Below are 13182 nucleotides of genomic sequence, written 5' to 3'. Positions count from 1 at the left end.
TGGGATTGAAAGCACCCTCACAGGCTCTGCCGACAACACCAAATTGGGTGGTGAGGTGGGACAGCAAGAACAGCGTGAAGTTCAACAAAGTGCAAAGTCCTGTGCCTAGGATGACATAACCAAAGAGCCCAGCACAGGCTAGGACCTGTGTGTCTGAGCAGCAGTCTTGCTGAAAGGGACCCAGGGCTCCTGGTTCCAAGCTGAACATGAGTCATCAGTGTGCTGCTGCAGCAACAAAGGCAAAGCGGAGGCTGTGCTGCATTCACAGGGGCATTACTAGCAGAGACAGACATAGGATTACCCCACTCTATTCAGTGCTTGTCAGGCTTCACCTGAAGTATTGTGTCCACTTCTGGTCCCCACAAATCAACAAAGACAGACAGACCGGAGAGGGTCCAAAGGCGGCCCACAAAAACAAACAAAGGGCTGGAGAACCTGTCCAGTGAGAAAAGACCGAAGGAGCTAGGTCTTTTCTCAGAAGAAAAGAGAAGGAAAGGCTCAGGGGGACCTCATCACAGTATTCCAGTACTTAAAGGGCATCTATAAAGGGCACAGAGTTGCTCTCTTCAAAAGGAGGCATATATGGCTGCTAGACAGCTTCATCTAAGCTCCCTTTCCCACAGAAGATTGGACCAGATGATCTTTCAAGGTCCTTTCCAGCCTGGTCTGTTCTGTGATTCTGTGATTCTATGAATTTGAAAAGCTGAAAGTAGTATCTGAGAAAATCGAGTGCCGTGTCTGAGACTTCTGCTAACTATGGGTGAATACATGTGGAAACAAGTGGTATTTCTACAGAGATGTAATTTTTAGCTTCACATCTCACATGCAGGCCTATACACAGTATTGTTCAGTTCATCTATCACTCTATAATCATTTAAACTCAATAAGCAGGTTTGACTAGATTGAAAGGAGGAATAGATCTATCCAAAATAATTACATTGCTATTGGTTTGGTGAGACAGCTAAGTAGCCACTGCACACGCTAGACAACAGGGTATTTTTTAATTGAAAAGAATCATTGGTCCAACTTTATTTTATGGGACCACTGCAACAGGTCTTTCATCTAGCCAGTCAGTACACATCACCCCAGGCAAACCACTGTACAGGCCAGCTCTAACTCTGGGATGGGACTGGACAGGAATCCATCAGGTATCCAGAATGGACCAAGTCTGGTAACATGAAAGATCTTACAGCCAGGCATTGTAAGAAACAAGGGAGGACCTGGTATTGCTGCAGCAGAGCATCAAGAGACACAAAATGTAGGATGCAAATCCAGAGGATACTGGGATTTATTAACGCTGTTGCTCACTAAGCAGCTTGTTTTCACATAAAAAGAACCACACCCTTATCCATGAAATAATGCCTTTGGAATCATTTCCCTGTCAAGATTTTTCTGTTCAGATTGTAAAGTTCTTTTTTGATTCATGTACTAATATGACTCATTATCACATTCCACAGAATAAATGAAAACACTATCCATATATCTCATTTTTCAACAATATTCTAAATACCAACCTGAAATCAGCTTGTGAAGATGGCAAGGAAAACTCAATGTTTGACTGGATAGCAGCTGTGAAGGACTGCTGTTTAACCTCCTGCCAACATCCCACAGCAATAGTGAAGGTGGATGCTGGCATTGGCATAGTCACATAGTAGTACCAGCTCAAGATACCTGTAAATAAAAGGAACATTCATACAGACTGAGTCACAGCACACATTCAGTACTTGACATTTTTATGTACTTGAGATTTTGGGCCAAACCTCCTAAGCTTACTTCCTGCTTCTTGTTGAAGTAAGAAAAATAATTTTACAGAGATGCATAAGAGCAGTCATATGTAACCACTATGGATGTAGTACTGTTTACTTACACCTGAGACTTTCCTCTGTCTGCTGATGTCTTTATCTATAAATAAATCATCTGTAAGCGGGATGTTATTCATGCAGCTTAACATGACTGTACTGTTACTGCCCAAAAATTGCATCAGATGTAAAATCTAGTAGCACCTTTAGATACACACTCACAAAAAAAAATATCAAAATTTAACTCTTTCAACCCTGGATCAACCACCTCATGGTTTTGTTTTGACTGTATAATCTCATACAGAACAAAATCTTTTCTTTGTGTTCTGGACAGTACCAATCTGATAGGCAAGTTCTAACAAACAACATTAGCGCTTGTGAATTGGACCAGCCAATCTGAGATATATGATGTGCCAACCAGGCAGAGAAAAATCAAAGCTTAGAATCACATGGGTTATTGCCTAAATCAATGATTTGGTCATGATAATCCAGAAGCTGCCTAAACAAGATTAGGGAGTCAACAGAACATAAAAAGGTGATAAATCTTATCATTATAGGAACACAGTGCTGGAAGACAAGGAGTACAGTATAGGATGGCTATAACTATGAACACATTTGGCAAACTGGAGGATGTTTTAGGACAGCATACCCGTCATTAATCTAAATGTTGCTTAGCTTTTCCGTCTGTCCCTTTAAAAAAGGTATAGCTTAAGGGTCACGTTCAAGTACTGATTTATGGTCACAAGTACAGTTACTACATCATACTAATAGGTTAATTACTCTTGGAAAGAGCCTATCATGAGTTACAACCTGCTGAATCATGTGCAAATAGCTGTAGCTGTGGCAACTGTGGAAACATACAAACTTCAGTTATTTTAAGAGAACATTAATACTTGGGTTTTTGCAATAGTATTCTGACCAGACCTGTGGAACTCTATCAAAAGGGGGGAAAAAAATGAAGAAAAAAAGTCCAGTGGAGGCCACAAGGCATAGAGGAAAGGAAATAAGCAACTAGCAAAGCATCTCTGGGTTTCCTACCTTAATGATTACAGAAGGTCAAGCTGTCCAAAGGAAGGGCTTTTTGCTTAGTCTCAATAAATTTTCTACTTACTACTTAGTATAACAAACAATACTGTTTGTGAAGTCTTGCAAGAGGTAGATAAAGCCTCTGCCTCTTACATGCACTAGCAACTACTTAGAGTCCCTCACCCCATTCCACTTTTGGCAACATTCACCACTACTAGCAAAAACCTTTTGTCTGTATTGTTAGGTGAATATATATTACTCCTGTAATTTTCCTGACCTCCTGTCAATATGTGAGCAAAAGCAACGTAATTGCTCCAAACACAATAGGAGAAAGAATGATAGGTCTTTTGCCAAATCCCCCCCTCCACCCTTTTTTTTATCAACTTAGCAAAGCTACAAATGAGCCAAGGCAAGCAAATGCCACCTTCGAGAGAAAGAGGTCACCCAGGACAGCAACAGTTTATTATTCTGACATATCAAACTCCTGATACAGAGAGTTGCATCAGTACATAAGCTGTGCTAGAAGCCCAGGCCTGCACACACTGTAGGTAACAGCAACTTTACCATTGACTTAAATGCGTACAAAAGAAGGCCCAGAAACAGTCTACAATACTGGACTCTGTGTAGCATCTGTTACATACAAAGCATTACAAAATGCTCCATGCAGCTATGTTAATGGTAAAACCTTCAGAGTTAAATAACAGCAGAGGAAGAGTGAAAATTTGAGGAATTGTAATGGAAACGGAAAACCAGTAATGTGTTTTTAACTGAGTTCTGAAACTTGCAGGGAAGTCAAAAGGCAGTGACAGAAAACTGTTCCAGGCAGCAGGAGGTGTAAAGAAGGCTCTCACAACAGTGAGGAGACTGAAAGGAAAAGGTGCTGGCGTGTGCTATGCAGAGGCAGCAGAGAGGGTTACAGTGAGAAACAAATTTAGCAAGACAGGCTACAGCAAGCAAGACCATAGAGTTTTTTTAAAAGACAACTGTAATTTGAACAGAATGTCAAAATGACTGGGGAATCAGTTTAGTACTCCAGAGAGAACAGCATGTACTGCATTCAGAAGTTCACATGAATTAGCAACGAAGATACTCAGATCTAGAGCAAACCTGGCAAATGGGTGAAGGTACCAAAGACAGAGAAAGCTATGGGGTTTTGGTACATGTTTTCAGATTTCTCTAAATTAGGATTTTCTGAAGAAAAGAAAAGCAACTAACATACAGATCCTTGTCTTCTTTCCAAGCCCCTGGAATTCTGCAGGCATTACAGAAACCATGCAAACTGGATATTCACAGAAGATCCAAGACTTATACTGTCTTTACACACCTAATTGAGGCTCAATCCATTTCCTGCAGGGCTTTTAGACACCTTCTGCATTCATACTCTAGAACTGTGTAAGATAACTACGTATTTATACTACAGTTGTTTTGTCTTGAACAACTGAAATCACATGCACTGGCATGACAAATGAGTCCTCTACAGTGCATTCACTGACTGGTGGATGGTATTTATGTTGGCAATACTTCTCTACAGCAAGCACCCTGAACCAGCTGGAGAGTCTAACCACACTTATCTTCTGTCTTCTCTCGCTACAGGTAATAACTGCGCTTTTCTCCCGTAACTTCACTTCCTCTCTTTAACTTCCTTCAGATCAGTGAGCTTTGTTTTGTTTTCCTTCATCACCCCTCAGATCCACCCTAGGGAACAGTTTGGGATCACAAGCTCCAACTCTGCTCCCCTGTTCTCCCCCCTTCCCCTGGCTTCCCTCTGCCTTCCCGTGGCTACCTTGGAGACAGCACCACCTCTAGGGTAAGAGAAAACCGTGCAGCTCAAACGGGGAGACGGCTTGCTTCATCAAAACCACCCAGCATTCTGTACCACAAAAACAGTTTCACACTAAGCAAGGGCACCTTGGGAAGGCTAAGATACTAGGATGGGGTTAGTCCGTGGGAAACATAGAGGAAGAGCACTCTAGTCCTTTTATTTGTAGTGCTTATACCCTCTCCTTATAACCAGACTGGATTAAGAGCAACTTGATTCCTACGGGTAACTATTTTAGGCAATTCTAGTACTTGCAAAACATTTTCTCTGCTTATAATTTTGAAAATAATTACTCAAAAAAAATCAGCTCTGCAAAGCAAATCTGCCATGTTGCAACCGCACAAACCATGCAACAACAATCACCTATTCTATTAGGTGTAACTGGAAAACTTCCTGTGCAAAATTTGGGAATAAATTTAACAAGGGTAGGAAATTATAATCTTTTTATAATTGTGCAAAAGAACAATTTAAAGGCCATTTATTTCCCCTACTTGAAATAATAGTGATGAGTAATGTAATTACTTCCTACAATTTTTAATGCATTCAGCTACCTTTGAAACCATTAAAATTGTTTGAATTCTGTGGAGTGCATTATAACTGAATAAACACCTGAGAGTCAGTATCTGTTAATGCCATATGCAAGAACATTAAGAGTATTTTCACTTATTAGTAAATTTTCCCTCAAACAGTTTGCACTAACACAAACATAAACACCACATAATACAGATGGCGGCCATGATCCACTAAAGCCCACAAAACTCAGCTACCTCTACGGGAAAAGAGAGAGAGTCCCACGCAGCATTTGATAGACAAATAACTAGTGCTAATACATAGAACTACGGCTAAATGAGTAGTTATGCCAAAATTACTGCTTGGCTGGAGCACTGGATTAAGAGCCCTCCAGGTTTCTGAAACTCTTTGTAACTGTAGAAATCTTTGATCTTATCTGAAAGCCAGAATTTCCCACACAGCACCCTCGCATGCATGCCAAGAGCATTAGTCCAACACTGCCTCAAGCCTGTGATGAGCTGTAGTTTCTGATACATGTTGGAGATCAATCAACACAAGTACTGGACTCTTCCATTTTGCGTTGTGAAAAGTTAGAGGAGCACAAAGAAAAGCAGCTGTTGGTGGTAGTAACTACAGAGCAGTAGCAGTGGCTTCTCCAGCACCACTGTTTGCTCTCAATAACAAAATACACCTTCTTGCTGAAATCAGAGATGGCAAAACAAGATCAAGGACTACATAATCATAGAGTAACTGCACAAAAAGCAAGCCAGTTGATTTCACATTTGATGGCTGAATATCTACTTATTGAATATTAATCAAAACAAATGTAAAGGTGTTTGTGACTAAATTTGCACTTTTATGTGTTACAATAATATGCTGAAGGAGAGTGCAACTGGTAAGTGCTGAAAAATAAACTCAATGGCTAAATGGATTACATTACACACACACAGTGCTCACTATAAAGCTTTCTCCCCCAGAGCATTGTCAATTGCATTTTTCTGATAATTTTTTCTTCTCTAAGCGCTCTGTAAAGAATGCATCATATTTTAAAGCACTTTTAGGTCATACTTTAATACTTGAATTGTACTTGAGTAAGTGACATATCTATATTTCCAAACAAATGTGGCCTCACTTCATTTCAAATGACAGGATGAGCCATAGTTTTGTAGGTGGCAGAATGCAAAACCAGCATATATGGGAGGAAGCACACTATTACCAAAACCTGCAAATACAAGTGACAAATGAGGAATCTATACATGTGAGTACACCTAGTCTGGAAGTGCACTGGATCATGCATCTAGAGATGTACATCTGTGAAGCAGAAAGCAAAACTCTTTTTAAAAGCTTGAAGGTATGTATCATCCTTGCTTGCTGTTCTCTTGTTGTCTGCCTTGCACTCTTACTATAAATATGACTTCTAAAGGAAAAAATATTCAGCTAACTTGTAATTCTATTCAGAATAAATTAATTCACAACGCCTTGCCAAAATACTTATTCTTTCTGAGAAACCATTTTAAAATTATTTTTTGGTGTTTCGCCTGTTATGTACAGTTTTATAAATACGCAGCACAACGGCATACTGTATGTAAATGATTTGGCAAAGAAAAGGTATTTTAAGTTAAATCACCCTGAAAGACTTTTAGGTATGTTTTGTAAATGTAAAGACAAAATTTTAAGTTGGATAGATTTCATACATCCTTCATAACCGCCTAACAATAAGAACTATGTGGGCCAGGTTATTATAACACTAACAGACCATTTTTAACTTTTTAACTCTTAAAAGTCCTATTAACTGAACTAATGAATTTGTATTCCTAAATTCATTAAGAATTTATTCAAGGCTTCAGATTAGCACTTGAGCCTTGGTTTTATTTGTTTTTAAAAACATACCTTAAAATATTGCTTCTTTCCTTCCTTTCCTTTCTATTTTGTAAATACTTAAAATTCCACAAAGCTATCTAATGCTTCGTTGTCATTTCCAATTGTATATAAGCACCAAGATAACAAGGGTCTCATCCATGATTGAGTCTTTGAGAGCTACTAGAGCACAATGCCTACCAACTACCTTTAAAGAAACGCAGCAACCCTTCCACCATGACATCAAAATTACCATAATTTTATGTACTGCATAGATCTGTAACCAGAACCTTCCATGCTCTTGGAAATTCCATCTTGAAGAGAGGCAGAAGGAAAACTGTAAGGACAGAAGTGCAGTAGGTGCTCCTGCTGCTTCTCTTCAGTTAAGTTCAGCACAAAACTTTTCCCATTGTCACACCGTTCCTAAAGAAGCCAGCTTTAATGCTACATTTGGTTGTTCCCAGTTCAGTTTTCACTCAGCGCTTCATTAGCAGAGTGAAGCTAAAATGAGTCATTTCCTCCCTACTGGTCTTCCCATGAACGACTTCTTAAGAATATTTCTTGCTTTCACAGAGTTCTTAGGAAAGGAAATACACTGTGTTAGTTTTTGGAAAATTAAAAAAATAAACCAAACAACCCAAAACACCCTATCAAAGAAAGCTCTAAGCTGACACATGAATTACCAAGATAAACTGACCCACTGCAATGACTACAAGGATTTAAACAAAAGCCCCTTCTGTTCCCCACAGGGTGACAAGTCTGACTTTGGGTGACTAAGCTCCAGTGCCATCACTGACAATATGGTACCCTGATACAATTCTCAACACTCCATCAACAGGACTTTAAAAATGGTTTTCCCCACAACTAGGGTTTTTTTTTTTCTTTATTCAAGTATAAAATTTTAATGGCTTTTTAAAACTAGAATGACAAGATATATGAGGAAGTAATTATTTCACAATATAGCCTTTTCAACTAGCTAATTGGTCTAACAGAGTATCAGTTTTAACTGACCTATGCCAATTCATACTGCCCAAATTTTATTCCAAGGTTTCTCTTTCTATAAAGTCACATAAGCATCCTTCTTCCTCTTAATATTTCAGACATAGCCACCACTGAGGCAGAAACAGGCAACAACTCGTTAGCAAGATTAAGTGTGGATTAAAGTAATTCAACAATGATGGCTGAGCTGGTTTCCTAGCCTGCAGTCAAGAGCATCATTGCTTTCTTGACATCAAGACAGTATTACAGTCCAAGTGAGGAGCTGAGCAGCTCACCATGTCAGTTTTCCATGTTTCAACTGAAGAGACAAGGCTTGAAACAGGCTTCACATATGGCCAGAAATAACCAGACAATTCCATGCAAATAGATTAACTGATCCATTCTGAAATCAAGATGACTTCCATTCTTTTTTTTGCTGAAGAATAAAGCTGTCTTTCTAAAGTGGAACAGAAGGTTACTTTTTTTTCTGGAAACACATAATTCTAACCTTTTCCTATATGCTACTTTTCATCAGAACTGCTTACACTAGAAAATACTGTCCCTGTTTGAACAGGCTATCTCTAAACTAATGGGCACAACACATACTTTTTGTTATGTGTGAAACTGCCTTAAAAACAACTTCTCTGTGCAGACAGAAGTTTAGACAATAAATTATAACCCACACAGAAAAAAAACGCTTGCTTGCTTATTGTTGCACAAGCTGTGATCTACCAATGCCAAAAAAACACTGCCGAAGACCAGATTTTCAGGGCACTGACCTGATATTCTTCATCTATTCCATATATTTCAGGAAACAGATATGACACAATGACCAGTACTAATCATTGATGTGCTGAGGTACACTTGGACTGGAGAACTAAAACTGAAAGTTAATTATCCACCAAGGCCTGAAGCTGTCAAGAACCTGGTAAGGTACATTATCTATGAAATGTTCAACTTTAGAGTGATGAAAACAAAGCATATTTATGACAAGTAAAGTCTAGGTCTGGAGAAAGTAAAAGGAATAAAAACACAGAAAAAAATAAGTAGAAGTAACATAGTGAAATGTAGATGCTTTGAATTGTTGGTAAGTTATCCTGAGGCCTTGAGCAGGTAACCTTTCCACAGGCTGACATGGAGACTAAAGATTGATATGTAAGTGCTTTTAAGGTTAGGAACTTCATTCTTTCAAAAATCATATATTTACTAAGCTATAGTTCTAATTATAAAATTATTACAAATAACTTTCTAGAGAAAATATATTTCACCTTCTCGAAGCTGGACTGGTTCTGCTGAGTTTTCACCGCTCATTAACACAAGAAAGCCTGCAGCTGCTCGGACTGAGGCTTGCCATGTCGACAAGGCAACTGGCGGTTCCTGGCAAGGGAAAAGGGCTCTGTTGTTTATCGGCGATCCCACCGTATAAACACATGGCCTAGATGGAAGGAAAAAGAGTTGAAGTTGGAGTTAGAATAAGAATGACTGAAATAAGTTTTCTGTAACAAAATTCAAACGTACTGTTGTGCTGAGGGTTTGGGGTTTTTTAATGTCATCTATGTAGGTTTCAAAACTGTAAGACCCGAACCAATCAACGTACAATCTAAGTCATCTAAAAGAGGATGAAGAAAAGCAAGATTACCACAATATTTTTTATATAAACTAGGAAACTTTGTAGTTGCCACTCTTTCCCCTCTCATGCTTCTACATGAACCTTCCAGCTTCATACAGTAGCATTCAGATGAACCCATAAAGCCAAAGAAGGTTTCCAAATGTCTTCTGACGATGCCATTGCAGGACTCAGCAGCTTAGCCACAGCAGGCAAGGTAACAATGTTTTTCATTAACTCCTAGCAAGCTATTGCTGGTGCACAGATCTAATAATTCTTGTTTTACTTCTTTTATTGCATTTTGCAGTTTTATCTGAATTCCTAGTACTTGCAAGCACCACCTCTTAGCTTAAAAAAAGCTAACTTTGAAAAGTTATATACAAAACACACCCAGTCAGCAGGTTTCTCCAGCTAGAGAAAAATCTTGAAAGTATCACTTCACTGAGTTAAAAAACCTATGAAGCCAATATTCTGGGAGCAGAACACATTATTTTGTGACTGCCTGAGTCTAAAAATATTCTGACCAGTATCCTTCATAACTTGAATTCAAAAATCATCAAAACACTGAGAAATAGGAGACAGGGTCATTAGGACAAAACCTACTTTGCAATGGCTAAGACCTGACCGTCTTGCTTACTCCCCCTCCAAACTGCTCCTCCATTCAAATTATTTCTTCCCTAAATCCAACTTGAAACAACACAGAGGTAAAGAATTTGGAGATATGAATAGCCACAGATGAAAAATATTCTGAAGCTATTTTTGTCCTGTTGACAAAAGTCCTATATTTATGCTGCTGGGTCCAGAGCTGTCCATGGCACAATCAAGTTACTGTGGCTTAACTAACGCAGCCCAGCTGATCTCTCAGTAAAACAGGGAGGGAAACTGTACTTCAGGTAGGCCTATTGTTAATGCACACAAACAGAAGAAAAAAAAAATCTGGCTTCACCTGTCATTTAGCAGAGTAAATAGAGTAGAACATAGATATCTGCAGTGGTGAGAAAGTCAACCAGTTATCTTTTACCCAGTAAAACACAACACACAGCTAAATAAAAAATACCAGCAATCTCTATAAATCATTAATTAGCTTTAATTTCTTTGGAATTTATCTCCTAAAACTGAATCTGTAACCAACCCTGGTATACATAAAATAATTGGGGTTTCTCCCAGAAAAAGAAAGTGCATAGCAGTATGTTTACAAAAAAACCTGAAGAGCTTGCTTTTTCACATCCCAGGAGGTTCTGCTTCCTCCTTGTAATGCTAGCCAAGAGATACTGGACATATTCTTTACGCTAAACCAGGGGTCCTCAAACCTTTTAACCAGGGGGCCGGCGCGCGGATGCAGTGGCAGGCAGCCATCTGCGGCTGCTTGGTTTCCCCCCCAACCCCCGGCGGGGGGGTCTGTAAATACCGGGGGTCGGATTGAGGCCCCGGGGGGGCTGTATCTGGCCCGCGGGCTGTAGTTTGAGGACCCCTGCCCTAAAACATGTGTGCTAGGAGGGCATGGGGAGGAAAGGATGGTCCCTTATTCATGAAAACATTAACAAAATACACAGAATTACAAAAAGTGATCCTAGTAGTTTATAGGAAAGAAAGGAAAGGTGGGGTTAATGACTACTGATATATATACTTTACCAAAGATTTACCACATGTTTGTGAAGGCTATATTGCTGTGTGCCATCGGTAAAACCCAGTCTTAAGAGAAATACAAGGGATTTTAATAACCTGAAGAAATTTTAGAGGAAAATGCCACAATGACTGAGAAAATGGGCTGGCAGAATGTTTCAATGCCGTGTCAAACACAATACAAATATAACATGGAACAGACACTACTGAGAATATTAAATGTCTCGCTCTCAGAGAGCACTTTTTACTTAAAAACCATGAAGTGTTTTATAAATAATGTTAATATCATTTTGCAGATGGGCAAAATGAAATGCAGTGGACAGATCTCCTTAGTGCTAAACTTCAAGCTGCACCTACAGACTTAGTTTCAAGCCTCCCTGTCCAAAAGCATTCCCGCTGGATAGAAAGCCTCTCATTACAAGAAATAATACATATTACGTAACTTCTTTTCATAAAATATTTTCATGCCAAAATACATACACAGGCAGGTCACAAGTCTCTACAATTAAGGACCAATTAGAAAGGGAGTTAGAAAAGTGGAGAAAGACCGCTCAAGTACCTAATCTTTTCTTCAAAACTAAGCTTCCTTTCCATTCTTCACCTGTTTTAATACCATTTTTGTCTAGGTATACTTATAGCTGCATTATTTCAAACGAAAATGTATTCAAATTTGTCAGTATGCTAAAAAAACAGTAATGAAAAATAAAAGTTCTAAATTTGGAAATGAAACTAGCAGAACAACAATTACATTAGAAACGAAAGGGGGGCCAAGGATAACGTCCATCCCTTACTGGATGTGCAGGGAACATGGCCACAAAGGACGAGGAAAAGGCTGAGGTACTTAATGCCTGCTTTGCCTCAGTCTTCAATAGCAAGGCCAGTACCCTCAGGTTACGCAGCCTCCTGAGCTGGAAGATGCGGACAAGGAGCAGAACACGGTCCCCACAGTCCACGAGGAAACGGTCAGTGACCTGCTGCAGCACCTGGACACGCACGAGTCTATGGAGCTGGCTGGGATCCACCAGAGGGTACCGCGGGAGCTGGCACAACAGCTCACCAACCTACTCTCCATCATTTATCACCAGCCCGGGCTAACTGGAGAGGCCCCAGCTGACTGGAGATTAGCTGGCGTGACACCCACATACAAGAAGGGCAGGAAGGAGGATCCAGGGAACTACAAGCCTGTCAGCCTGACCTCAGTGCCAGGGAAGGTTGTGCAGGAGATCACCCTCAAAGCCATCATGTGGCATGTACAGGACGAGCAGGGGATCAGGCCCAGCCAGCATGGGTTTATGGAAGGCAGGTCCTGCTTGACTGACCTGATCTCCTTCTATGGCAAGATGACCCATGTAGTGGGTGAGGGAAAGGCCGTGGATGCTGCCACCTAGACTTTAGTAAAGCCTTTGGCACCATCTCCCACAGCATTCTCCTGGAGAAACTGGCTGCTCATGGCTTGGACAGGTGTACTCTTCACTAGGTAAAAATCTGGCTGATGGCTGGGTGCAAAGAGTGCTGGTGAGTGGAGCTACATCCCGCTGGCAGCTGGTCACAAGCGGTGTTCCCCAGGGCTCAGTACCGGGGCCAGTTCTGTTTAATATCTTTAGTGACAAGCTGGACAAGGGGATTGAGACCACCCTTAGCCAGTACACAGGCAACACCAAGTTGGGGGCAAGGGCCCGAGGCAGGGAAGTGTTGACCTGCTGGAGGGCAGGCAGGCTCTGCAGAGGGATGTGGACAGGCTGGACCGATGACCTGAGGCCAATTGTACGAGGTTCAACAACTCTCAGTGCTTGGGTCACAGCAGCCCCACACAGCGCTACAGGCTGGGGCAGAGCAGCTGGAAAGGGCCTGGTGGGAAAGGGCCTGGGGGTGCTGGTCCACAGCCGGCTGAGCGTGAGCCAGCAGTGTGCCCAGGTGGCCAAGGCGGCCAGCAGCACCCTGGCTGGTACCAGACACGGTGTGGC

General features: G+C 40.7%; 1 protein-coding gene across 3 annotated transcripts in view; it reads right to left on the bottom strand.

Moving 5' to 3' along the window:
- AOPEP (aminopeptidase O (putative)) overlaps positions 1 to 13182 on the bottom strand; it is a 234689-nt gene that overhangs the window by 166865 nt on the left and 54642 nt on the right. For all 3 annotated transcript variants that reach the window (XM_080373211.1, XM_080373212.1, XM_080373213.1), the window contains exons 5-6: positions 9258 to 9424; positions 1515 to 1671 (exon numbers count right to left, since the gene is read on the bottom strand). In XM_080373211.1, coding sequence (XP_080229337.1) covers positions 1515 to 1671; positions 9258 to 9424 — 324 coding nt within the window. The remainder of the gene's footprint in view (positions 1 to 1514; positions 1672 to 9257; positions 9425 to 13182) is intronic.

This window comes from Falco punctatus (genome assembly GCF_963210335.1).
Source record: "Falco punctatus genome assembly, chromosome: Z".
Taxonomy (NCBI): Eukaryota; Metazoa; Chordata; class Aves; order Falconiformes; family Falconidae; genus Falco; species Falco punctatus.
Note: the sequence above shows the minus strand (reverse complement) of the source record. Positions and strands in the feature narration are given on the sequence as shown.